We start from the raw sequence: 27,899 nt of genomic DNA, 5'->3' as shown, positions 1-27,899 counted from the left end.
GGTCAGCAATAGAATGCTTGCCTTCCATGTGGGAGAGCCGGGTTCCAGTCCTAGACCATGTACCACCCCCCAAAACGATCCCACGGGTGGCCCGCTTGTTAAGATGGCGTCTTGGCCTGTCCTGGAGCTGTCCTGGGGACGTGTCTCCTCGACCAAGTAACAAGAGCCCCTTTTCCATGCTGGGACTGGGGTGCAGTGGGGAAGTCCCTCCTCCCTCTCTCATTTGCTGGGCAATGGGGACCGTTCTCATGCCCAGGCTAGGGGAGAACCAAGAGACACTGTGTCCAGGAGAAGTCCTCTGCCTCAGTCTCAGGTGCTAGCTCAGGTCCGGGAGCCCCACCAGGGCCCGTCCGACAACTGCACCTGAGGACCTCCTGGGTCACCACCCCAGCCAACCTCTGACCCCTCGAGGTGGGGCGGGTGGGCATGCGTCCTGACAGGTGGCCTGGGCATGATGCAGAGGGAAGAGATAGGGCTTGAGGCTGTACCCACACACATGGGGTGGGGGACAGCTCAGTGACCTCATCGCTACTGACCTTCTTTGGCCAGAATGAGAATCCTGGGTGGGGCACAGCCCAGGAGAGCCTGGCACTTGCTGCAGTGGGACTCTGCCAGAGGCCAGGGACAGAAAGGACAAAGGTGGCTGCGCCCACCCCCCCCCACCCCCGCTCCCAGACCCAACCCTGTCTCATGCGGCCTCCTCACCTGCATCCTTGCCTGGGCCCTGGGGGAACGAGAGCCCTGGCCTGCCGGGGAGGTCCTGGCTCGGGCAGCTGGGCAGCCCTGACAGGGCTCGTGCTTACTTTTGAAGGAGTTCGACCCTCACCTGGACATGTTCTGTGAGCTCCTGGGCCTGGAGGCCAGCAGAGTGGCTCAGTGGCTGTGCAACCGCAAAATCGTCACAACCTCCGAGACGGTGGTGAAACCCATGACGAGGTCCCAGGCGGCCAACGCCAGGGATGCGCTGGCCAAAAAGATCTATGCCCACCTGTTCAACTTCATTGTGGAGAAAATTAATGAAGCGTTGCAGTTTTCAGGCAAGCAGCACACTTTTATTGGTGTTTTGGACATTTATGGGTAAGATCCTCTTTAGTGCACCTGTTTTTCCTCATTTAAGTATCAAATGCCTGGTTAGTTTGAGGCCACTTCACTCTGGTTCCTCTTTTCTGTCTGGAGTGAGAAGAGAGATGACACTCTGTTTTTGCAGGGATGGCTGTTAACTACAGTACAGTCCCCTGTACTGCAGGGTTTTCAACTGAGAGCCTGTTAAATAAATGCTCAATTAGTAATGGCCAACATCTAGAGCTCACTGGGTGCCGTTTACCGTCCTTGCACGCCACTTTCTCACTTAATCCTTAAACAACTTTATCATTATCCCCATTTTAGAGATTAGGAAAAAAAAACAAGGCTCAGAAAGATTCTGTAACTAGTCGAGGCTGTTCCCCAGTGAGAGAAGCGGGGCTGCGTGAGGCTCTCGCGCATTTCCCCAAATGGCCTGCAAGTTGCCAGCACCGACCCACCTCTCCGTTTTCGTTGAGGGAAACTGAGAGCACGGCTGGAGGGAGAATCACGCCCCACAGGTCTGTCCCCAGCCTCGGCCTGCTCGTCCTCAGGCGCAGGGCCATGCAGCTCCCAGTCCCCCGCGGGCAGACAACTCCAGTGCTCAGGGGACCAAGCGCCTGTGTTGCACTTCGGTTCTCCTTCCCCCCTCCTTGCCTGGCCCTGCGTCTCCGAGTCCCAGGGCCAGTTCACACCTGCTGCCGAAGGCTGCGGTTGGCCAGAGCGACCAACCGAGACAGCTGCGTGCACACGGTCAGGGCTGCTCGCACCCCGGCTTTGTGTGTCAGCAGCTGGCCTCAGATCACTGAAATCTTAGTAGAGACAGGCAGATAGTTGGAAACTGGGGACAGGCACTTGTATGGACTGGAGGTTGCTGGGCTTGGGGAGGAGAAGAGGAGCGCCTGTACTCACCAGAGCAGAATAAGGCGGGTGGGATCAGATTCACAGGACCTGGGGGCCTAACAGGGATTTGAATGTTTGGCTAAGAGCCACAAGTTAAGAGTATTTGTAAATTCACAAGAACTTCTTCGGGTGTATTTTTAATTTTTAAATTAAATACCTCTTCAGAGATTAGAATAGCAACATGCTTGCTGCCACTCCATGAATTAATGCTGTCCCTCCAAAAAAATAACCTCCTCTTCAGTTGTCAGTGCAGCAAGTGGTATGGGGCCTGTGACAAACCCACAGTCCAAAAGGGCAGCTACTGCTCAGCTCCAGCCAGCCGTGGCCAAGGATTTAAGCTGACCAGAAATTAGAGTGCCTGATTCTCAAGAGAAGCCAGAAAGCTGGGTTTTTGTATGAGCTATCTGCTCTGTAAAACAGGAGGTGGGCCAAACAAAACATGGGCACCAAAGCGCTCAGCCTTCTGCTGGGAGCAAGCTTAGTGGGTGTGTCCAGGTGTGGGGCTTTGAGCTAAGCGAGCATTTATGGACATCGCCTCTTAACCCTAACCCCACCTGTGTGGGGCACGACTGTGGCCCCACAGTTATAGCAGAGGGCCAGAGAGGCAGGTAACTGTCGTGAGGACGAGCACCCAGCTCTGTCACCTGCTGTTTTCCTCCAGCCTCTTGAGTTTGCAACTCCTGTGAAACTACAGAGAGAGCCACTTTGAAGTCTGAGCACGGAGGCAAGGCCGTGTTTGTGCTGTACCTAATCAGATCTGCTGGGTGATAGAATATTAAATGACCCTGCCCTCTTCCTCCATGAACTGTGAACACCCCTTGGAGACAAAATTGTGCTGTTTCCCCCTCCATGAGTAAGAGTTGGGGACGAGGAAATTATTTTTCATTTAAAGCACAGGAGGTAGAATCAGGCTCACACCTGAGTTCTGACACTAGCTGTGTGTCCTCAGGTGAGTTTTTTAACCTCTCAGTCTTTTTTTTTAGTGGAATCACAAAATTTATTGGAATTTTAAAATCAGTTTTTTATGGTTAAATGCTTAAGTATACCATGCTTTTTATTATTAATGGGAATCATCTCTATAATAAATTGGAACATCTTTTTAGACATAATTTGTTGAAGATAAAGAATTATATTTATAATCAGTACAGAAACACAAGTGGGGAAAATGGTAATTTTGAACCTCGCAGAGTCTTGATTTCCTCATTTATAAAGTGATAACGGTGCCGATATCAGTGTTGTGTGGATTAAATGAAACCCCACACTGCGACACGCCTGTTATGATGCCTTGTCTGTGGTGAGGGTTTTGCACATGTCGGAATCCTTCTTGCCCCCTGGAAAGAGGCAGTTTGCAACCTGACCACAAATGCTTTGAGTATACTTAAAATTTGCAGAAAACATAACCAACTTTTAAGTTCTGAGGTGTGTCAGAAGTACTTAGCTATAAGCAAATATTTACGGCCTTCAAGTTACATTTTAACTTGTTTAAACTGTATTTCAGCTTTGAAACCTTTGATGTGAACAGCTTTGAACAGTTTTGCATCAATTATGCCAACGAGAAATTGCAACAGCAGTTTAACCTGGTAGGTGACTTTTTTGCCTTCTTGAAACTAGTTCTCGGCCTTGTGTGGGCAAAAGACAGGGGAAGAGAGGCAAAGCCAAGCTTCTTTGTTCTTCAGTTCTAATTGTCAAAGGAGCTGCATGCTGAGAAACTGCACCCTCTTGTGGCTGTATCCTGAAATTGCACCCTTGTGTACTTTGTCTCCCTTAACTCAAATGCCATCTCGGTACCTGGGGTAATAAAGAGCAGACAGCCGATGGGGTACAGGAATGAGTTTGTCCAATCTTAATGTAGGGCAGGACATCTAGGATACCTTAATGATTACCAGTAATTTAAAACATGCCCTGCCATGGACACAGCAAAGAGATAGAAGCTACATGTTTTGGTCTTTTTTTTTTAATTGGGAAAATTTATAATATTGTTGAGTGCCCATAACATATGCCAGATACTGATTTGGGTGCTGAGATATAAAGGTGAATAAGACAGAAAGTATTAACTACTTGTTATTCATGGATTACTTTGGCATTTTGCTAATGCTATGTGTATCAAATACAATTTTAACCTCCTAAATAAGATCTTTGAAATACAGCAGTGTTACCACACTCACTTTTGAATCCCTGACTTAGCTTAGCACAATCCCTTGCTCCTCACAAGAGAGCAATGAAATTAAAAGTTGATTAGGTTAGGAGCACAAATGTTAAAATAAATTTGGTTTGAAATGCTAGTGATCAATGAAAGTGAGGGGTATGGGGTATGGTAGGTATAATCTATTTTTTCCTGTTTTCATTTTATTTCCTTTTCTGAATTGATGCAAATGTTCTAAGAAATGATGAATATGCAACTAAAAAAATGTTTGCATTGTATGTTGATCGATTTTATTAGTAAAAGTTTTTTAAAAATGAGACATACATATGTAGCTCAAGATCTGTGGCCTAGTGAGCTTATCTTTTGTGTGAAAGAAACTGTCATGTTTTATCATCAGTGTGATTATTAAGTTTAGAATGGTACGGTATTATCATGTACTGAAAGTGACTGCCTTAAATGAGAAAACCACTTGCAATTATTATTATTTTTGTCTGCTGTATGGTGGGGGTCATATTTCATTCTTTTTCCATGTGAGTATCCCATTATTGTAGCACCATTTGTTGAATTTTTTGGGGGGTGCACAGGTGCAATTAATTTTTTAATGAATTATTTAACTGTATATGAAGCAAAATTATTTGAAAATCTTAGTAGGGCTTATTTGAAAATCTGATTGGACTTCCAAAAAAAAAAAAAAAGGTTGATTAGATGACATTCTGTAATGCCTCTGCTCTGAAACTAGCTTTATCCTTACGTTTTTATGTTTTGTAACATTCCTGGAAAACCACGTGGAAAGCTAAAATGTGTCTAACTCGCGTTTCCCCCTTGGCTTCCATCCTTAACTTTCCACTACATTTCCATGAAAAGAATTTTGATATCGATCGTAATAGAAACCGAACTTTAAAATCCTGATAATCACCCACGGGAAGGATTGTCCCTTTGTTAGAATACAGTTTTGAGACATTTAATTCTCCCACACAACCCTTCTAGAAAAAGGTGTCACCACGTGATGGAGAATGTGGGCTGGAGCACAGACGGGGCTGGGTTTGAATCACAGCTCTTCCACCAACTCCCTCTGGAAACTTGGACTCTCTGAACCTCAGTTTCCTCATTTTAAAAATGAGTCAATAATATCCTCATATATACATGTGGATATAAGAAGAAGACCTAACATTGAATCGTGCTCAGTAAATGTTTACCTTCTTTCCTTTTCCATTCCCCAAGGAAGTATAAGCAATAAAATTCATCCCACTGAAAATTTCCATTTCATTCACATCCTCAAGAATTCCTTGGGTGTTTAGGATTTAATAACTACAAGTAACCTTTATTCCAAGCACTGTATTCAGCATAATTCACCCAAAGTCAAACTGTGTCTGCACGCCCTGCCCCGCCCCAGTGCCAGGTGCTTCTCCAACACGCACATCCCCCCGACCTCAAAATAAAACCCATGCGAGACACACTACTTCAAACAGCATGTCAGAGGCTGCCAGCCTGTTGTTCCCTTTTTTCTTTCTTCCTCTTCCTCTAATTCTTCTTCTCTTCTGCTCCTTTCCCTTCTTCTTGTTTTGAAACATCTATTAACCTACGGAGCCTCCTGGGAGGGCAATTCCTAGGGTGTCAGCACAGAAAGTCTTAAGGAGGGCCCTCTCCCGGTCTCCAGTCCCATGAAATCTAGCTGCTGTAGGACCCTGCGCCCAGATGCCCAGGGAATGCAGCAGTAACAAGTCTAAAAGTGAGCTTGCCACCTTCTGTCTTGGCCTCCCCACCCTCTGTGCTCCTTTCCTTGGTGAAACTACAGCCATCTACCTTGTCTCCTGAGACTAACATTCATCCTAGATTTCCCCTCTTCTTCAGCTTCCTCATCCCGAGACCCTGTCCAGCCTCTCACAGCCTCCCAGCTGCCCTACGTTATTTATTGGGTTGAGTTCCAACCGGTCTCTCTTGCCCTCTTCAGAGCCATCGTCCGTATAACCTCAGAGTTATCTTTCCAAAGCTCAGGTCTCATCATAACCCTCCTCTAAAACCCCCCTTGGTGGGTCCTGCTTGCCACTAGGAAAAGGCTGCAGTGCCTGAATTTTCCATATGTGATCCATCTGTCATCCTTTGCAGCCTTATTGCCTCCCATCACTGCTGAACTCTCTAGCCTTTACAGGTGTTGTTCATTTATCACCCACTGATTGAGGTCACTCACTGAACTTCCATATCATTCACACTGGAATTCTCTCAGGAGGCTGTTCTCCTCCTTCTCCTTCCTTCTCCCTGCCTGCCCAGCAAACTTCCAATCATCTTCCAGGAGGAGGCTGACTCTCATCCTCTGAGAAGCCTCCCTCACCCCCCTACAGCCCAAACAAGTCGTTCACAAAGACCTCCAAGTTGCTGGCACTTACAAAGGCCCTGTGGCCAGCCTCCTTCGGCCCTGGCTCCCACCTGGCCAGAGTACTTCCGGGCCCGAGAGGTGGTCTGCTTTGGCTCGCAGCAGTAGTCATATCCCAGGAAGCCACGAGCAGAGAAGGGGCTCCAGGGCCACACTGAAGACCAAGCCCTGAGTAGGCCACAGGCTGGCCCACGCCATGCTCGGGGAGGGGACATGACTGCTATACCTGCATTAGACACCGGGCTGCACTCCTCGCCCCTAAGCGGGCGTTGTCTGTACAACGGGATCTTCCTGTTTAAACATACACATTGCAAATCAGTAGTTTATCTGCTTTTTCCAAATGCTTATACTCTGCTCCTTCAATATTTCTCTTTTACTTTCCATATTCACTTTTGGATTCCCAGCATGTCTTTAAACTTGAACAAGAAGAATATATGAAGGAAGATATCCCTTGGACTCTGATAGATTTTTATGACAATCAACCGGTTATCGACCTGATTGAAGCAAAAATGGGCATTTTGGAGTTACTGGATGAAGAATGCTTGGTAACTTTTAAAAATATTTTTTTTTCGGTTGCCCAGTGGTAATGGATGAGTATATTGCAAAGTGGACTTTTGAAATGGACGTGTAAAATCCTGATATTTTCCAACTGTTTGGACATGACTGCTGGAGGCATCATGCACAGCAGGAACCCCAGAGGGCTAGGTGAGCCCCCTCCGACAGTGAACCCCAGTCATAGCCCCCCTTGGGTAATAGGCACAGCCTCTTAGATAACGTGCAGCAAGGAGGGGCCTCTGAGGCTGTTCCTAGGTGAAGGAAATGTTGGAAATGGCCGGTGACGCACCCCAGCTATTAGTGACTGACGAGAATTGTTTCCTTTTACTTCTGACTGCGATGAGTCATGAGGAGGTGTAGCTGAAAATTCATCCTATGATTTGTGAGCGGAGGACTCCAGGAGTCTTCTCATTATTTCCCCTGCCGGATGGACGGTAGTGGCTCAGCCTGAGGCCACAGGAGAGAATAATCCCCAGGAGATGACTCGATTTTTAGTTTAAAGGTTGTATCTTGATGCTCACACCTGAACTTTGTTTCTTTCCCGAAGATTTATTTGTATGCACCTGGAAAGATTATAATGCCGGAGACTTATTGGTGTTTCCCCCCAAGAACTCTTAAAGTCACAGTTCTTCTCGCCTGGTTTATATTATCTGGTGCCAGCTGTGTCTGAGGCTTGGCAGTGCCTCAGGGGCCTGCATCAATGCCAGGCCTTCTGTACGGTCTACTGGGGCAGGAGCTGCAGAGGCCGGGGAAGCCTGCAGGAGATGTCTGTGCCCACTCCACGCACACATTCCCTAGGTGACCAGTACCCCCAACAGCTGATGTAGGAAGCATTCGGGCAAACCCGGTATTGGAGTCCCTGAGCTCAGGCTGAGTATAATTGATGGTTTCAAAATCACCAGAATCAGGAACAAGTTTTGCAACTAGCTTAGCTCAAGGAGGCAGAGAATTAGGTAGTAAAACAAGGAAAGCTACTTTGCTGAGGCAGAATCTCAAGGGGGTGGGGAGAGTTGGGTGCCAGTCTTTTCCCATCCAGCTGAGAATGAAAGTCATGTTCACGTAATGATTCCATGCTATTTTTTCCTGAATCTTTAGTCTTTGGAAAAAATTAAGAAGATACTGCCAGTTTTGCAGAAATACAGTTCTTCGTTCTTAAGTCATTAAGTGACTGTTTCCTTTTAGTTTAAAATGTTTTGTTCTTCTAAGAGGAAATTGACATAGCCGTTTAAATATCACCATGAAGATTGTTAAGATCCAGGAAAGACATATGCCTAGAGTTGCTTTAAAAAGAGGTTATGCCTTTACAGCAGCTCACTCGAACGAACTGCCAGATTATCTTCATGTTGTAAAGTTAGTGCTTTTCCTTGCCTATATTAATTTCTCGTCTGTAGTTTACTTACTTGCTTTTGGTTTGCTTTTCTTTCCCAGTTACCACATGGAACTGATGAAAACTGGCTCCAAAAGCTCTACAATAATTTTGTCAACAAGAACTCTTTGTTTGAAAAACCCAGAATGTCAAACGCATCCTTCATCATCCAGCACTTTGCTGATAAGGTACCAAGGGGACCTTGAACAGGCTACTTACCCCAGACCTGAGCCGTCTCCCGAAGGAGCGGGCAGGGCGGGGGGTCCAGTTAGATCTAAAGCTGCGCTGCTGAAGGAGCCACAGGAGAGGGAGAGAGAGGAGAGTGTGTGTGTGTGTGTGTGTGTGTGTGTGACAACTTTAATTTGATTTAATGACAAAATACACGAGTTTCAACTTTAATACTTTAAAGATAAATGCGTTGTTAGTGGATATCATTTCTGATTTTGAGCTTACAGTAAATTCATTAACTTCTTATTAATTTCCTCTGTCGTTGAAATTGTTATAATTGAGACAGTGTAATTGTTTCCTGTGGTAAACTCTTTTCTGAGGTTTTTCTTTTTTTTTCATTTAAGTGCAATAAATTTATTACAATGGTAACATAGGTTAGCTCCAGATGATGGGTTTTCTAGATGCCCTTCATTTTCTTCTTCGTATGTTTCCTATTTTTTATTGAAGTGTTATTTTTATAAAAAGAAAAAATACCAAACAAATTACATTATAGAAAGTTTAGAAAATAGGAGGGGGGAAAAATGGAAAATCGCTATAACCACTTGCCTGAAGCAAGGTTCTCATTCTGATGTTTCCCTTCCTTGAGGAAATCCCTCTCCTCTGACCCATCTCTGGACTGGATGTTCCTCTATGGCCCAGCCTTGTGTGCGGGGATCATGGAAATAGTTGGAGAATGACTTCAAATACTGTCAGTGAGAGGCTGCAGGCAGTAATTTAAATGTGATAAGAGTTTTAATGTTTCGAGTTTTTTAGATGGGTTCTTAAAAAGATACATATGAAATGAATGATGATATGTCAAGGTATATTTTCTGGTTGGTATCCTTTATAATTTCAGGGTTCTGATCCCATGGGGAAAGGAAAGGGGGAAAAAATCAGACCTCAAAGAAAGCGCATATGAGGTTTACTTCAAGGGTGTCTCTTTATAATACACGGTTTCTGCAGATTTTATTATTTCGCCTGACACTTCCAAGAAGTCCCTCTTTAAAGAACTATGTAGTAGTTCTAGTGGACTACGGATGGGTGAGAAGAAAGCACATACCCTGTGAGGTTAGATTAGGTTCTCAGTTTAATTAGCCAAGGAAATAAAATCATTCTGAAAGCACGATGACCACGCTTCAGTGCAGCGCCCAGCACTCCTCCCTTGGCCCTCGGTCTCCAGCAGAGGCCCTTGCTGGGATGCTGTCCCACCACAGGTCTCCCTGGGTCAGGAAAGCTCTGTATTTGCTGCCCCTCTGCCCTTTTACACTTTCACCACCATTCTGGAAGAAGTTATATGGCAACCTCGGACTTCCTCCACTAGGGAGCATGTATAAACATCCACCATTCCTAGTGTTCAGCCCAAACTTAGCACCAACAAGACCACTTCCTCACCCGGGGGCGCAAAACAGAACTCTGCCTCCAGAATTCCAGCACTCTTAAAAGTGTTTCCCCACGGTTAGTTATATGGCCTGTCATTTTTTTGTGATGTATTTTTAATTTTTTTTTATGTATGAAAAATACAATATCACGTGTTAAAATATACAATGTAAACTCTTGGGTTCTGAGCGCTTAGGCAGCCACGGGGATTTGCTGTTTCTGAGGGAGTTGGAAAGCCTGCTGGCCTCAGCGTGGGCTGCCGGGAGAGCTTTTCCAGGCCGAACATGAGCAGGCATTTGCCCGCTCCATCCCTCACTCGGGGGCCTTCAGGCCCTCAAGTGTTTGTGGTCAGTTTTTCTTTCCCTTCTCCCATGCGCTGGTTTAGGAAAGCATTTCTGTTTGGACCCGGTGGACACCGCTGAGCTTTCTCATCCTCCTGGTGCCTTCGAAGGTGGCTGAGCCCAAGCCTGCCCCCCGCGTGTTAACCGCACACCTCACAGAGGGCGCGTGTGGCTGTGAGAATGGCTGTGAGAATGCGGGGCTGCATGGCGGTGGGGTCTGCTGCATTCCCACAGAAGGTGTGCTCTCAGTTTCCTAAGCCAGCAGGTGATGGGTTGCTGTGAGAAACAGAAACTGAATCTCTTTTTGTGAAATTGCCTTTTTATAGTCTCTTCATTAATCCTTAAGAAAAGGAAAAAAGAGGGGAAGCTTTTGATACTCAGGTGCTGTCTGCTGTGGCCACTTTTGAAATAATTTCCCTCTCTGCACAGGTAGAGTATAAATGTGACGGTTTCCTCGAGAAGAACAGAGACACTGTCTACGACATGCTGGTTGAAACCCTGAGAGCAAGCAAGGTTGGTAAAGTCCTAAGAAGTCATTTATATTATATTATATTATATTATAGCATATCATATCATATCATATCTATCATATCATATCATATCATATCATATCTATCATATCTATCATATCATGTCATATCATATCATATCATAACGAATCCCCCAAGACCCGGATCTATTTGTGTATCAGGAAAGAGTAAAGGGTTAGGGTGGCAGGCAGGGGCAAGTTATAAGCTATACATACAAAAAATAACTATTGTATCCTGAAACCCAGGGGGACCAACCTCTCCAAGAACATCAACTAGTTACATCCTACCCCATATTATAGACACCCCTTTCCAACATGAAAAAGTTAGAATGGGCACAGCCCAAATAACCCCAAATATTGGGCAAAGGATTAAAGGAGAAGGAGGAGTTACAACAGAGAAAATAGGATGTAACAAATGAGTATGATGCGGAATCACTATATTGATATTTCTTTTAATCTCCGGTGTCTTAGGGCAGCTAAAAGGAAAAACCTAAAATTGTGGAACCGTAACCCATACCACACTCTGCGATCTGTTCTATAACTACTTGTTGCCATATACTTTGCAACTTATTGCTTTTTAAAATATATGTTATATTTCACATTAAAAGTGTTTAAATATATATGTAACTATTGTAGAATTGAATTGAAATATGTTTTTAGCTTCTGAAAGAATGTGAATCTCTGCTACCTGCAAAAGCAGAGATCAGATCTGCAGGGTACAAGGCAGGCAGGGTTACTACCCTCACGGGGCTCACACTTTAGAGGGAGTGACAGTGATGTGAAGTTCCTTCAATCTACAGTTCCACGTGAGAAATAGCGACCCCAAAAGAAGAACTTTACGGCTTTGTCTTTTCTACTTTAAACATTTCTTAATTGAATTTTGAGAACAGTGTTTCATGCGAAATAAGCTTTTGTTTTTGTGAAAGTTTAGTTATTGGATTTGTCTTGTTTTCCTTCTTTTAGAAGAACCCAGTCCTTTGTGGAGGTTTACATGTTTTGACAGTTTTTCAACTGAGTTTGGGCACCAGAATGATCTTAAATAAATAGCAGGCCATAGCAACCTCGGTTCTTTTAACCATTTGTGATGGTGAATTCAATGTAGAAAGGGCCTGATTCTCATGTACAAAAGTAGTTGACTTAATTCCCCAATTATCTGCTCACCCCCAAGCTCACCTGCGGCCGGTCTGGAGGATGGAGGCAGACTGAGTGGAAGCACAGAGATGCTCTCCGCTAATAGTGGGCGCGGCAGCTTCAGTCATTCCACGGGGCCATACAAGGATGCGTCGGGCAGGTTCAGCCTTGAGGGGAATCTTCAATGTCTAGTTTAAATGAAAAAAAAGATGAGATTGTCTCTAAGACAGAAAATAAGACATTTAAAGAAAACTGATACAAGGTAGAAAGCAATAAGCACCTTAAGAGAGATGCAAATAAAAGATTAAGGCAGTTCAAAGGAAGTTGGGGTTAATCCACGCTGAGGCACCAAAGAAGGTATTGTACAGGGAGCGGGGCTGGGGGACGTTTTAACAGACGCTTGATTAAAGGGGCCAGGCTTAGATCTGCAGGGACAGAGTGTGGGCTGCAGGAGAGGAGATCCCAGGTGGAGACACAATGTGAACCATGGAAGTAGATAGTAAATATTCTACTTTTCTGGCCCTTTGAGTGATACCCACACACGGACATTCACACACTTTTCCTCTCCTTTCCAGTTCTCTGATGGGAACAATTCCTTGTAGATAATGAAGGTTTAGGAGAATCTGACCTAGGCTTTACTTCACCCCACTGTTTAGGTGGGGTTGCCAAGACCGTTTATTTGGCTTGTGCCAGCTGACCACTATGGACAAACACTACTGGATGTTGACATCCTCTCTTTTCCTTCCAGTTTCATCTCTGTGCCAGCTTTTTTCAAGAAAATCCAGTTCCCTCTTCCCGTTTCAGTTCAGCCATCACAGTTAAATCTGCAAAACAAGTCATCAAGCCAAACAACAAGCATTTCCGGACCACAGTTGGGAGCAAGGTACCAAAAAGGTGTCGGTGGGTGCGGGGCCAAGGGCATAGCCAGTGCCAGGGTGCCGGGCACTCCCAGGACCCTGTTCCAGGCCTGGACATGATGCTGGGTTTTTTCAAATCTAAAATGCACACAGCTGCGAAGGAAAGCCATAGTTCACTGGTCGCCACCCCACAGCCTCCAAGGCAGCACACAGCTGAGCGAACCACACCTTTGCACAGTGACCTGATTTCCTAGGGTCACTGCCATTCGGGCACAGTGGACAGAGCAGTGTTCTTGTCCAGGAGATCAGGCAGCTTCACTCTATGCCCAGTGAACCCAGTAATGGATCAGAACCCTTCAGGTTAGACTTTTATGCATGAAGTTAATTCTCCCTCTTCCTGAGTAACTTACCAAAGGTGGACGTTTGGATATTCGGCTCCATTTGATCTCAGCATTGAAGTGTCTTGCACCTTGTCTCCTAGTTCCGCAGCTCTCTGTACTTGCTCATGGAGACTCTCAATGCGACCACGCCCCACTACATACGCTGCATCAAGCCAAATGATGAGAAATTACCCTTTGAGTAAGTGTCGTCTGCAATGGAGAATGAAAACATGGCGGAAACAATTTCTGTCATGAGGTTGGAGAATTTGCTTATAATTGTCTTGAACTTGACTCTGGTTCTGGGTCTTAAATAACTCCCTTAAACAATCCTGCCCCTTACCTATAACGTTAGCACAAGCCCTGTGGCTAAACCACCTCCTTCCCGGGATGGAATAAAGGGACTAGACTTGAAAGTGTAGTTAATGCATCTAAGAAAACTAGACTGTGCCCCTCAACTGTGAGAGCAATCCATGTTTGTTTGTAGAAGAAAGGTTAGAGGGCTCAGGAGATTCATCCTCAAGCATGGCATGCAAAATTAGACTTGTTCTCTGGGGGCTCAGTGAGGAAGTCCAAAACCTGAGAGTGGAATTGGAGAGTCCCTTTATGGCTTTGGGTGTTGGCTGAGGGAATGAACTGCCTACAGAGGGGGTGACTTCTTGTGGCTCAACAGAAGGGTCAGACCTAGTCAGAGGGTGACCTGCTGTGCATTTTGTGAAGGGAATTCAAACATCAAATGGGTGTTTAGACACAGCAAACTTAAACATTTCTTTCCACCTTCATTGTTGCTTGAAGTTCAGCTCAAATGCCATTTTCCCCTCAAAGCCTTCTCCCAATCACCTCTGTCAGAATCCTTCCTCCTTTCTGCATGTCCCACCTACAGCTTTCTGAGCTGTTTCATAGGTGGAGCGGTTTTCATTAACATTCAGTAAACATGTGCTAAGTGGCTGCTGTGTGGTCGGCAGGGGAATGACTCAGATGGGCCACACAGCCCCTGTCCCCAGCAGGTCTTGGCTAGGCAGGTCTGCCATGCCTGTGCACGGGCACATTTACCTCTTATGATGGCCTCACAATATAAAATTGTTTTCTTTAAGGTTTGACTCCAAAAGAATAGTTCAGCAGCTGAGAGCCTGCGGCGTTTTAGAAACTATTCGCATCAGCGCACAGAGCTACCCTTCTAGGTACGTTCCGGTCCTTGTGGTGAGGAAGAGGGTGTTCTAGTTTACTAGCTGCCGGAATGCAATATACCAGAGACGGAATGGCTTTTAAAAAGGGGGATTTAATGAGTTGCTAGCTTGGAGTTCTAAGGCCGAGAAAATGTCCCAGTTAAAACAAGTCTATAGAAATGTCCAATCAAAGGCATCCAGGGAAAGTTACCTTGGTTCAAGAAGGCCAATGAAGTTCAGCGTTTCTCTCTCAAGTGAGAAGGCTCATGGTGAACACAGTCAGGGCTTCTCTCTCATCTGGAAGGGCACATGGTGAACACGGCGTCATCTGTTAGCTTTCTCTCCTGGCTTCCTGTTTCATGAAGCTCCCCGGGAGGCGTTTTCCTTCTTCATCTACAAAGGTGGCTGGGTCGTGGACTCTCTGCTTCGTGGTGCTGCAGCATTCTCTGCTCTCTCCGAATCTCCTTCCTTCTCCAAAATGTTTCCTCTTTTATAGGACTCCAGAAATTTCTCAAGACCTGCCCAAATGAGTGGAGACATGTTGTCACCTAATCCAGCTTAACAACCACTCTTGATTAAATCACATCTCGTGGGAGATGATCTAATTACAGTTTCAAACTGTTTCAAACTTTCAAACAGTTTCAAAGGGATTATTCTACCTTTATGAAATGGGGTAGAAAAACATGGCTTTTCTAGGGGACATGCATCCTTGCAAACCAGCACAGGTGCTCAATGTCAGGTATGTGCAGAGCACGGGGCTGAGACTGCACTGGCCCTTCTGGCCTCTGTAAGGTGCCCCCCAAGGCTTTTCTTGGCATCCTGGGAAGGCCAGGAGAGGGCGAGCAGCAGGTCTGTGGGGATGCAGGCCACTGTAGTGCCCCTCTCGCCCCATCTCAGCAGGTAGTGCACCTGCTGCCTTCCCAGAGCTCCAGGGAAAGGGGCCTGGAGGCAGAAGAAAGAGCATTCACAAAAAAACAGCCCAATGAGCAGAGAGAGATGCTCAGAGAGTGATTTTGGTGAGGGAGGATGAGAAACGAAGGCCAGGGCCATCATCACTCCTCTGCCACCAAGGCCGCAGTGGCAGGTACGGCACTGGGGACCCGAGACTCGAAGAGCTGCCTGTTCAGCGGCCTTGCTTAAATCCCACTGCATGTACTCCCAGGTCCATGTATTTGATTTTCCAGGTGGACGTACATTGAGTTCTTTAGTCGCTATGGCATCCTCATGACCAAGCAGGAGCGTTCGTTCAGTGATAAGAAGGAGGTGTGCAAGGTGGTTTTACACAGGCTCATCCAGGTTAGTCTTCATCTCCTCCTGCCATCATGGGCTTACCAAGATGCGCAGCCCCCAAGCGTCTTTTCTGTCTTTGCCTTAGAGTCTCGGGATCATAGTCCCAAGTGCCTAAGAAGAAAGAAAGCATGCCAAGCATGTTATGTGTATGCTAAGGAGACGGTCACTCGGGCCTGCTGTGCAGATTTAAGCCCTCGCCTCCCGAGTGCCCTCCTGTGCTGCTCGGGTCTCCCGCGGTCTGGGGGCACTGTGGACCTGGCTTTGACTGCACAGTCCATAGAGATGGTGACCAAGTAAAGTGTGGTTCCAGACACACGGCCTGTGTGAATTTAGATTGTCGCTAAAACAACGACTGCCAGTGGGAAGAGATGGGGGAGATTATGGCGGCCAGGAAAGGGAGTGATGAGAACCCAAAATACAGACAGAAAACCAAATTCTAAAAACAGAACCTCACGTGGTTCTCCTGGCAACCATGTGAGGGAGGCAGTCCTCTAACAGCCGGATTGAGAATCACAGAGAACTTGCACGCCCCTTCGCGCTCACCTGGTGGATACTTTAACCTAAATGTCACTTCTTCTGCTAAAGTGAGTTTAAACAAACAGTTAAAATAGCAAATGCTAGAACGTGGTCAGAATTTTTCTGCTGTATGCCAAAGAGCAGTTAGGTCAAAAAATGTCTTGGGCTTCTTTTAGTCTCTAAACATGTTTTCCAAATATTGTAGAAAATCTGAAAGACTTGATTTCTTATGATATCATTTTTTTCTCTTCCAGGATTCTAATCAGTACCAATTTGGTAAAACCAAAATTTTCTTCAGAGCGGGACAAGTGGCTTATTTAGAGAAGCTCCGACTGGATAAACTGAGGCAGAGCTGTGTTGTTATACAAAAGCACATCCGCGGCTGGCTCCAGAGACAAAAGTTCCTCCGAGAGAGACGAGCTGCCCTGATAATCCAGCAGTACTTCCGGGGTCAGCAAACCGTGAGGTGTGATGGAATCGAGGAACGCGTGTGGCAGGAAAGGGCTTTCCTTGTGGATCCTCCAGGGGGCAGGGACTCAAGGATAAGGCTCTTTCCCCGGGCCCCAGGAGGCAGGCGTGTGGGGGTCCTCTCTAATGGCCAAGAGCCTTGAGGTGAGAAGGAGCGTCCCTCAGGAGCATGAAGGGCTGACTGCCTGGTGTACCCCTGTGTGCAGTCACCAGTGACCAGGACATAAAGGGAGGAAGTCCTGATCGGGGTTGCTGAAGAGGGTCAGAATTCCTGGTGAGACTAGAGAGAGGGACTGGGCCCATTTCCCCTAGGAATTCTAAGTGCCTAAGACCAGCAGGGGCCTGGTGAAGATGTCAGAAGAAGCCACTTTCAACCCTGCCTGCAGAGAGTGGGGGGCAGGCAAGGCCAGAGGGGACCCGTGGCAGCCAGCAAACAGGTCATAGAATCCCCTGGCAGGAGACCACCTTGGAGCAGTCCCATGGAGGGGACAGCTGAGAGGAAGGCAGTTCTGCCAGCCGCACTGCTCCTGCCACATGCAGTCATCCTCCTTGAGGGGTCCTGAGTGCACATGACACGGCAGCCCACCGAAGGACCAGTCATTGCATGACGCTCTGTGGCTTCAGGGTGCCCGATGGAGAGGGTGGGGCCAGCGGAGGGTGGGCCGGCTAACGTGGTGGACACACTTCCTGGATAAATTACGCTTTTGCATGTCTGCCCTGCCCCCAACCCTGGGATGCTGTGAGGATAGGGTTGAGATGACAGGTGTTTAAGGTCAGACCACGTCTCTGAGCCTGACCTCTTTCTGTGCTAAAATCTGGCCTGCAGCAGCAACTGGACTTGGCACCCCACAGTCTTAACCAGGTGCCCCAAACTAGACTTGCCATTCCTTCGTACCGGGAGACCGTCTTATCCATGCACAGCCAGACCTGCTTGCTTTCCCATGCCTCTTGGTTCAGTTAATTACAGCAGTCTCCAGGGCAGGAAATTGTAATTATTCTCTGTTTTAAACCCACACACTTTTCTGTTTGGGAATCGCCATGGTCTGAGAATTCTATTCCTACCTACTTTTTGCATCTGCCCCGTTTCTCTCATTCTTGCTGCCCCATGTCCTGGTTTAGGCTGTCCTTGTTATTTGTCTGAAAGCATTGCAGCACCACCTTCCACCTGCCTCCCTCTCCCCTACCATTCTGAAGCTGCTGCTCTGCTCATTCCTTTAAGGCTTGGAATGCCTCTGTTTCCTGGAGAGTAGCATTCGGTCTCTGCCATGGTATTCAAGGGCTTCTGTGGCCGAAACGCACTCATCTGAGCCAAAGCTCCGTGAGGTTGGGGACTATAATTGTCTTGTTCCCCATGTGTCCATACCTAGGACCTCACACAGCGGCTGTCATGTAGTAGGTGTTCAATAAATACATTATTTGAATAACAAATGGTCCCCATCTACTTTCTAATGATGTCATTGCTCAATTGTTCTTTCCATATGTTCTTGCTTATGGTGTTTAGTAGTTTTTATTTTATTTTTTTCCTTTGACCCTGGTGGGCCGTTTGTAAGTTGCTCTGCTCTATGAGACTATAAACTCTGAAGAATTTTGTCATCACTTCCAGTCCTCTAGACAGGGGTTGACAAACTTTTTCTACAAAAGGCAGATAGAAAATATGTCAGACTTTGCAGGTCAGTACGGTACCTGTCGCAATCACTTGACTCCGTCGTTGTAACATGGAAGTAACCATAGACAATAGGCAAATAGTGGATGCAGTGGTATTCCAATGACACTTGATTTACAAAACCAGGCAGCAGGCCATTTGCCAACCCCTGATCTTGAGTTGCCAGCATGACTTCTCATATGCATGAATGACTGACTGAGCACATGCAGTGCAAGTGCCGTTTTCTTGTCCCAGTATCTGTGGGTATCTGAGTGAAGGGCGACCCACCAGCCTGAATATGAAGAGTTGAAAGTTCCCATGTGGTTCCTTGTGGCTGGAATGAATCCACATGCAGATCAGGGTAAAAAGTTGAGTAAGCCATGACCAGCCTTGAAGAGACATTAGAAGAAGCAATTTTCAGAATTTTATACATGGGTATATAAGACATTTGAACATTCCCTTGAGTAAAAAAGTACTTGCTGAACAAGCTGTTGTGGAAGTCAGTACTACATAGGTAACAAACTCACTCTGTGTTCTTTTCGACCAAGGAAAGCTGTTACGGCAACAGCCTTAAAAGAAACCTGGGCAGCCATCATCCTTCAGAAGCACTGCCGTGGATACCTCGTTCGCAACTTGTACCAGCTCATTCGCGTGGCCACGGTCACGATCCAGGCCTACACCCGAGGACTCCTGGCGAGGAGGAGGTATCGAAAGGTACAGCTGAGACCTGAGGCTCTCTCGGAACATGGGCTCCCCGTGTCTCATGTTAGTTTTCGCTGACCGTGGTGAGATTGTTTTTCTGCAGAAACACCTCCCTGGAGAGCAGGGAGTTCTGGTATGTGGGCACCTGTTCATATATACACCTGTTACAGGTAGAATCAAGCTATTGTTTCAAAGGTTTAGTAATAATGGGCCTTTATGGGTTGGTTGCAAGAATGCCACGTTTGATACTGTGGGAATATATAGGTAGTCGACATCTTCCAGCACTGGAGGAGTTGATATAAAAAGCAGTGGAGGGGGTGTGAGGGTAGTGCAGGGGTAGAATTCTTGCTGCCATATGGGAGACCCGGGTTCGATTCCTGGTGCACATACTTCCCAAACAAACAAAGAGACCAACAAAAACAAACAAATATTCTACAAATGGTGCTGCCATAAGGGGATACTCACATGGAAAAAGAATGAAATGTGACCCCAGCTATACAGCATACAAAGAAGAAGAAGAAAAAATAAAGCAGTGGCAAGCCAGCTTTCCAAGTCATAAAATCTTGTTTTAAAGATGCTGGAGGAACACAAGGCTGTGATCCTTCAGAAATACGCACGGGCGTGGCTGGCCAGACGCAGATTCCAGAATATCCGGCGGTTCGTGCTAAACATTCAGCTTACCTACAGGGTCCAGCGTTTGCAGAAAAAGCTGGAAGATCAGGTAGGTGTTAATGCATTTTTTTATATAAACTTTCCTAACATTGATTTATGTTGCTCTGGGCCAGTTCCTTAGCTATGCTCTTCAGATTTATGCCCATGTTAGGAGGTTCAAGTAGTTTACATGCCCCTCAGCTGGAACACGGACGCACACTGCAAAGGGCTGCCACATGCTGTTCTGTCGGTTATCCAGGACCTGCCCAAGGGCACAGGTGGGAGCTGAAATCCAGCCTGGCTGTACGCCCTGGTCTGAAGCTGTGCCGCCTTGAGGCAGGGGTGCCTTTTCCTGATGTGCACAAAGCGCTTTCTACCCACCCAGGCTGAGTCGTCCAAGAGAGGTGCCGTTTTCTAATTTGCCCAAAGGTGCCCTATGGTTGAGCTGCAGCCCTGCCTGATTTGAGAAGATCCCCTGTACCGTCACTACTGGTTGGAAAAAATCCATATGCTCTCAGCAGGGGAGGGCAGTTGCAATCTTGAGTGGAATATCCAGTGTCTATACCTATAAAACTCACTCTTGACTCTCTCAAATTTTATCGAGATTCTCTGCAGATGAACTTTAAAGTTAGCTCTAAGCTATTCCATGGGAGTCCTTAATGAGTGGATGAAAGTATTTTGAGGTTTTGTAGACATTTCCCCTAAGTGTGCTGCTGTGTATCAGGCTTGCTTGTTACGTAGCCTCAGCAGAGCAGCACTTAGAAACAGCAGCAGCTGGCCGGCTGTGAGCAGTGCCCTGCGGTGGCCCCCGTGCTGCCTGAGCTCCGTCCGAGGATTGGGCTGGACCCACAGCACAAGAGTCCTCAGCTCAGAAAGACATTTACCTGACAACATCTGCCTCGCTATTTTCACTGTGGTCTCTGGAATCTGGAGATGTCATGTTATAGGTTCTGAAAAATAAATGCAGGAGCTTCTTTATTTTGAACAAGCTTCTAGCCATCTGATGCTTCCTTTCTTTAGAACAAAGAAAACCATGGGTTGGTGGAGAAGCTGACCAGCCTGGCCTCTCTTCGGGCCAGCGATGTGGAGAAGATCCAGAAACTGGAATCAGAGCTGGAAAGAGCAGCCACCCACAGGCAGCATTATGAGGAGAGGGGAAAGAGATACAAGGACACCGTGGAAGAGGTCAGGCGTCAGTTTTGCAAATATGGAAATATGTTGCCATTCTTTCTGTGGGAGAGATGAGCATCGTAACATTTTCCTGTAAAGCAGATTTCTGCAGAGCAAATCAGATCTTACTGATTTGACTTCCATTACTAAAGGGAGCTACCTTTTAGGGGTAGGAAGAGCCGAGAACCAGACTCTGGGGGAAGAAGAAGAGACTAAAAGATTATAATATAAAGTTTCTTCCCTTTGGAGCTTTTGCAAAGTGGTGCACAGTCCATGAAGCCGTGGTGGACTGCACCCGCTCTTCCCAGATGCCCTGGGCCCCCGCTGGTCCCTCAGCTCTGCCCCCTGGAAGCCTCCTTCCCAGGAGACCAGTGCAAAACTCAGGCCAGACTTTCGTCTCTATGTGTAGTGAAAAGCGCATTTGACTGAGAAACCCAGTGTTCCAGGTTCAAAGCTTGTCCCTGCCACTGTCTCACTGGGTGACCTTGAGCAAGTCACTTTCCTCTCTGCTCTTTAGTCTCTTCATAACAGTAAGGGACTGACAGAGTTTTGTGGTGAAGATAAAATTGTCAGAGGAAGTAATTTAGCCAAGTGCCTGTCCCAGAGCCCTGCGCAACCATGAGCCGGTGTTTTCTGAGCAGGTGGTCCCTGTTACTGTCTGGTCTCCTGCACTTTTCAAAGTCCCATACCACCCAGGCTGTAGCAGTCTGGAGCCCCAGAGCACAGCCCTTTGCCCTCCCCATGACCTGGTCCACGGCACTCTGCTGCTCCCAGCACTGCCGGTCGCCAGCCGGTAGCACCAAGAGGGTCCTCAGCTGCCAGCCTGCCAGGTACTTTGCAGAGGGAAGCTAACATAATAGAAATCCTGTTATGATCACACTTCCTCCTGAATCATAACGCTCCCAAAATGCAAATCCGCTCTGTCATAAATTCAGTGTTTATGTCATGTCACTTTAAATATTATTACAAATACGTTCGCCTGGCCATGCAAAGGCTTGAGACGAGGATGAAAGTTACCTTGACCCTGAAGAGATGCTGGAGTTGGGCCCTTTCTCCTTGGTTTCAGCCACTGCTGGACTGGGCTGGGAACTAGTATTGCCCCGAAGTTACTTCAAGTCCTTGAGTGTACACTAAGCACAGCTTCTTGTAGAGGGCTGGCGCCTGGGGTCGCCCGTGCAGACTCGCTGAGAAAAACAACACTGATTTACAGTATTGATACACTGATTGTATTGATGAATACAGCTCTTCATCAAGAGAGGCGAAGGTGACAAAAAGTGAAGCGGGGTTTTCAAAAAAGTTCTTTTCTTCCCCCTTTGCTAGAAATTGGCAAAGCTTCAGAAACATAATTCAGAACTGGAAATTCAAAAAGAGCAAGTACAGTTGCAGCTTCAAGAGAAGACTGAAGAGTTGAAAGGTAACGCACACAGCGGCCTGGTAAAGTCCATGCGTTCACTTATCCATTCTCTCCACACACAGGTACTGAGTGTGAGCTGAGTTCTAGGCTTAGCTGGGGGTCTCTGATGTATGCTTAATGTAATGAGCAAATATTATTGGTCTAGAGGGAATAACTATAGTTAAGTTTTGGTGACTTTACTCTATATATTCTTCTCTTTTATTCCCTGTTTTATCAGATGGCACAGCAATCCTTGACGCTCTCTGTGCCTCAGAAACTCCTGGGTCCTGTACAAAGTGCGTTGGCTGGTGGCAAGCACCGGAAGCCGGGCGCGTCTCTGTGTGTGTCTGGGGGTTGTGGTGGAGCAGGTGGTTCAGGCGTCTGTATATATATATATTTTATAAACTTTGTAGTGATCCTGATGCACGATCAGAGTAAAGACCATCTTTCTGACCCTGAATAATGTTTGTTGCTTGCCAAGGATTTGCAGGGAAGTTTCAGACTAGTTAGAGAGTTGCTTAGTCTACATGGGACCAGAGTTCTGGCCCTGAGTGAAGGACATGCGACCCTTGAGCCCCTGCACTCCAGGCTGCCCAATAAAGGCCCTTGGAAGCGGCAGGTGCTGCTGTCCTTCAGGGGCGAGGGGCTGTCCCCTTAGCCTAGCTCTGTCCATCCACAGCTCTCCAAATCCAGCTTGAGTGAGAGCACTTGCTAAATCCCAGAAAAGGGCAAAAGGAGCATTGACCTGATGGCTACTGGCCAGATCACTTAAAACACCACCCTTGAGTATCTTGTCCAGAGGTCTTTTTCTTAAGCTTGGAGGCAGCAGAGGCACAGAGGTTCCAGACTGGGCATCTAGCAGGCAGCACAGGCCCAGCCGGTCGCGGGAAAGCCAGGATCCGGAGGGTGCACAGCCCCATTGTTTCCGGGCAGAGTGTGGGCCAGGCACGTGCTGGCAAAAAGAAGGGAAGCACCTAAATCAGTCAAGCAGGAAAAGCAGTTCTGACGATGCCGCGGTGCCGGGTATGACCTCTTCTAGACACTGTGCGCCCTCCATGGTGACTCCTTAGGACTGATGCAGTGGGTGTTTGACCCATGTCAGTGTCCGGTGATGAGCTGGTCAGGGGCCTGTGAGTAAACACTGAACCTGAATTAGAGAAGCACTTCCCCTCCCGCCCTCCTACTTTTCATCGTAACACATTCCTCTTGGGCGTGTGTATATGTGTGCGTGGTGTGGTGTTTTGTCTTCTTTTAACTCTTAAAATAGAATTTCCCACAAGGAAATTTAAATTCCTATAAACATAACCTGAAAATTAAATATCTGACAGCATCATGTTTGGGTGGATCATTTTGTACCCCCTTCTAAAAAGTGCATGAAAACGTTCAAGCTCGGGCAGAGCTTATAACCTGCTTATCCTGGTGGTTTCCCAATGCATGGCAAACACTGTTTTGTTAAAACCACCAGCCTTCTCTTATCCTTGTGACTAAGACCTAAGAATTTTATCAAACGGATTTTTTCCCCTCTTTGCAATCCCAGCCTAACATGGACACATCTACACGGTTGTGGGGAGACCGTCACATATGGGCAGGCTCTTAGTCTATTTACAGATGATCCCGGGTGGAAAGCACCAGAATGGAAGCCAAAGCCTGTGGGTGACTTAATCACTGAAATTAAATAAATGTGTTCATATTTAAATTAAAACTTAAGCATTTTCCCCAGTATTTTCTGGCCAATCCACAACATTCTAGGAGCAGTCATTATGATTCAGGGACACTTGACCCTGAGTGAGACAAACCATCAGGTTGTTTGCTGTTTATTTTTAACCAAGTGATACGTAGAATTGCCGTCTCCATCTCAGCCATGGCTTCCCGGGCCAGGGCCGGAGATGAGGTGGAATTCAAGGAAGAGATACCAGCTAAGAACAAACAGTGAGTCCCCTTTGCTGGGCTCCTCCTGCCGTTCTGCTCCCACCCTGGTGCCTGTTGGGCGTGGATGTGCTGGGGAAACGGGGTGTCCTAGCTCTAGAATGTCCTGAACCCCAGTAATTGATCCCTAGTTTTCAAAAGCTCCTTTAACCTGCAGACTTTGTGTTTGGGACCCTTTTATTTAAGGGCAAGAGCTGCTTCTCCCCGCCACCCTCCTCTTCCTCCTGTCCCTCTCTCCTCAGATGAAGGCAGACACTTTATCATTTTCTTGGTTATTATAAACTAGTGGTTCTCAACCCGCGGTGACTTTGTTCCCCAGGGGCGTTGGCAATGACTGGAGACATTGTGGCCCTCACAACTGGGGTGGAGGGTGAGTGGTACTGGTGGGGACACCAGGGAAGCTGCTCACCCTCCCACAATGCACAGGACAGCCCCACCCCCAGCAAAGAAGTATCCAGCCCCAAATATCCAGATTTTTAAATTGAGAAATTGTATCGTAAATGGATCATTTCCCCCCAAAGTGTTTCTGTTTCTTTTTAATAATATATTTTGTTTCAAAGCCTACCTATCTATTTTAATAAAACAAATGGCCTCCAGGTCAATAAAGGTACTATAAATGAAACGATTTATCCATAAATTCCAACACAAAAATCTGTGAGGCTTGTTATTTTGAAGCTCCCTGTTTGATGGTTAGATTCTGGTGTCAGCTTGGCCAAGGGATGAGGCCCAGCTGTCTGGTCAGACAAGCACTGGCCTGACTGTTGCTACAAGAATATTTTGTGGCTGGTTAATAAACCAGATGACTGGTGTATTAAATCATCAGTCAGTTGATTGCACCTGTGGCTGATTACATCTGTGATCAACCAAGGCGTGTCTCCCACAATGAGATAATCCATTCAGGTGAACGCTTTAAGGAGGGAAACAGACTGTCTCACTGCTTCTTCAACCAGCGAGATTCTCCTGCGGAGTTCGTCCGGACCCTTCATTGGCGCCACCAGCTTCACAGCCTGCCCTATGGTTTTAGACACTTCCATTCCCATGGTTGCATTAGACGCCTTTATAAATCTCATATTTACAGATATCTCTTGTTGGTTCTGTTTCTCTAGAGAACCCTGACTAGCACACTCCCTTGTCTGTATTTCTAATTTATAAAAAATGACAGTTACATTTTCATCCTAAGTCCTATCAATCATACATATCACACGATTGGTTTTGCAGTCTCAGTTTCTTAAACATGACATTAAGCCATCAAGGCATTAGTTTGGCAGACATACTTCAAAGAGCATTTCTCTTTTCACAGAAAAAATGGACAACCTCACCAAGCAGCTTTTTGATGATGTGCAAAAGGAAGAACGACAAAGAATGTATGAAATCTAGTTTGCCTTAAAACTATCACTTCCTCCTTTCTATGCTGTTTTATGTTTTGCTTCCCAACTTGCAGCCAGCAGCTAGCTGTGAGCAGATCACAGATACGCAAGTGCAGCATATGAAAACTTTCAGGAGTTGAGAGGCTTTGAGATTTGTGAGAGCTAAGTTCCTCAGGGTGCACCTCTCAGATACTGCACAGATACTACCCAGATTCTGGAGCTGTCCAAAATGCCTTTTGCATAGTGGACCATTGGGAATTTCTTGCTTCCCCTTTATTGCTAAAATGGTGAGAAGTTCAGCGAGTATCAGCCTTTTCCACTTCCAGCAAGCTTAAGAGTTACTATTATGCCTAAGAAATAAACCTCCTCCCCTTCCCTCACCTCTTATACCTGTTAACTTGACTCCTGTCACAGACAGTAATGTATATAGCCCAACTCACAGAAATCAAGGCAGGTCCCCATGACTTTGTACTGCACCAGCCCTATCCTTCCTGTCTCAATTTCAAGCTCTTGCCCTTGCTTATATCCAAAGGCTCCATTCTGGGTTCCCCTTCTCCTAAGGAGTCAACCCAAAGGTTTTTAGATGTCCAGGTTGGGGTGCTGGGAGGTAGGGGCTGGAAAGAAAGAATGTCCTTGGCAAGTCTATTGGGAGCTTACAGGTTCAGAGCTGCCTGAAGCAGTGGAGTCGACAACTTCCCTGTGCAGATCACAGGAAAGCCTGGGTCTAGGTGAGGAGACAGAATGCCAAAGAGTTAGGGAGGGCTGTCACTGAAGAGCTCTAAGGTTTCACAAATACATAAAGTGACTCATGATCAAGTATTAGTTCTAAAATATGTAAATTAAACTTACAGACCTTGTAAAAAATATTTTTCAATGAATTCTTAATTCTGGAAGAAGAGATAGGCTCTTGGCGTCTTACCATGGGTTGGGGCTACCTGGGAGTGATTATGATAAGCAAGGCCTTGGAGAGCCAGGCTGAGGCCAGGTCGTTTTGAGCTCTTGGGAATCCTAATGAGGTCAGTGCTGGACAGGCTGATGAAAAGGGGGAATCTCCAAGTCCTTTCCAGGCCTTGGTCTGGGCTATTCCCTGGTCAGCCAGTGGGGGATCTTCACCCTGTCACAACCCGTGACAGATAGAAACACCCTCAGTCTGGGATCCCTCCCGGCCAGCCCGGCTGCAGGTCTTAGCTTCTTTTTACAGAAGACTTGAGCTGAAGTGTGCTTCTTCAAAAGTATTTTATGACCTCTTAGAAGCACTGTAGGTTTTGGGAAAGCCTGTAAACATGTAAAAGTTTATTAATATCTATAAAAGAAACTTAAAAATCTATTGGGAATGTGGCTCTATCCTGCAGATTTTTCCCTTCGTGCTATGAAAGTGAGTCATAAAATTGATGTGACTGAGCTGACAGCCTAGCCAGGAGAGCAATGATTTCTCACACTCATAGAGCACCTCGAAGGGCTGCACTTTTGATTGGGCTGCATTGCGCTATTCTAGGGCATCTATCTCTATGCAACTATTTTCTTAGTCAATCATCATGTATTTAATTGAGCAACCCTCTCACTAGGAATTGGGGTTAGGTGGGCTTTTGGTGCCTGGATTCACTGCACTTTATTGTAGAATTGCTGAAGAGCTAGACGTCTGGACAGATCAAATGACTGCTTTAACCTGTTTAAAACTAACCCTAGCTCCTTCAGGGTCCTTGGAACTGGGAAGGAGCCAGGACTTGGAAGAAAGTGCCTAGTTCTTTGCTTAGGGAAGTGGCTTCTCCAGGGGCTGTATGAAATCAGGATAGCTTCGGGTTTATGGTGCCTCAACCTCCCTATTCTGCCCACAATCACTCTAGAGCCACACATCTCAGATGTGGATGTGTACGAAGCTGCTATTAAACTAAAAGAGCAGGATGCTCTTGACTAAAAATAAAGCCTTTGCTACTGAAACTGTCTCAGTAGGTCCTAATTAAGCTGTCTCCTCCTTTCCCCTGTCTCCTCTCATTATTCTCAAAGTGACATGTTGTACTAATTCAAGGTAAAGACTATAAAGATGATTCTAAATTAATTATTTTCTTCTCTTCTTGCCTAGACTTCTAGAAAAAAGTTTTGAACTGAAAGCACAAGATTATGAGAAGCAGATCCAGTCTTTGAAAGAAGAAATTAAAGCTTTCAAGGAAGAGAAAATGCAACTCCAGCATCAGCTGGAGGAAGAGCGGGTCACCTCTGGAGGCTTGAAAGGGGAAGTCGCCCGGCTGAGCAAGCAGTCAAAGGTAGAAGCCACCTCTCACTTTTAGACGAGCCCTTTGGTGAAGTAATTTGCGTTGCATGAGAGAGCATTTCACCTTCCCGTAGGGTCAGACAGCTGAGGGCATATGCGTAAAGGCCAAAGGCAAAAGGATTC

The 27,899-nt window shown here is 46.4% G+C and overlaps 1 protein-coding gene across 1 annotated transcript in view; it reads left to right on the top strand.

Moving 5' to 3' along the window:
• The window catches only part of MYO5C (myosin VC), a 123,764-nt gene that overhangs the window by 37,087 nt on the left and 58,778 nt on the right, over positions 1-27,899 (top strand). The window contains exons 10-25 of the mRNA XM_077127917.1: positions 812-1,077; positions 3,461-3,542; positions 6,881-7,021; positions 8,460-8,585; positions 10,752-10,835; positions 12,731-12,865; positions 13,321-13,418; positions 14,311-14,397; positions 15,567-15,678; positions 16,443-16,654; positions 18,847-19,012; positions 19,575-19,721; positions 20,672-20,836; positions 22,142-22,235; positions 25,441-25,504; positions 27,588-27,768. Of these exons, the coding sequence (XP_076984032.1) occupies positions 812-1,077; positions 3,461-3,542; positions 6,881-7,021; positions 8,460-8,585; positions 10,752-10,835; positions 12,731-12,865; positions 13,321-13,418; positions 14,311-14,397; positions 15,567-15,678; positions 16,443-16,654; positions 18,847-19,012; positions 19,575-19,721; positions 20,672-20,836; positions 22,142-22,235; positions 25,441-25,504; positions 27,588-27,768 (2,160 nt within the window). The remainder of the gene's footprint in view (positions 1-811; positions 1,078-3,460; positions 3,543-6,880; positions 7,022-8,459; positions 8,586-10,751; positions 10,836-12,730; positions 12,866-13,320; positions 13,419-14,310; positions 14,398-15,566; positions 15,679-16,442; positions 16,655-18,846; positions 19,013-19,574; positions 19,722-20,671; positions 20,837-22,141; positions 22,236-25,440; positions 25,505-27,587; positions 27,769-27,899) is intronic.

This window comes from Tamandua tetradactyla, chromosome 14 (genome assembly GCF_023851605.1).
Source record: "Tamandua tetradactyla isolate mTamTet1 chromosome 14, mTamTet1.pri, whole genome shotgun sequence".
Taxonomy (NCBI): Eukaryota; Metazoa; Chordata; class Mammalia; order Pilosa; family Myrmecophagidae; genus Tamandua; species Tamandua tetradactyla.
This window is presented reverse-complemented; position numbering and strand designations above follow the sequence as displayed.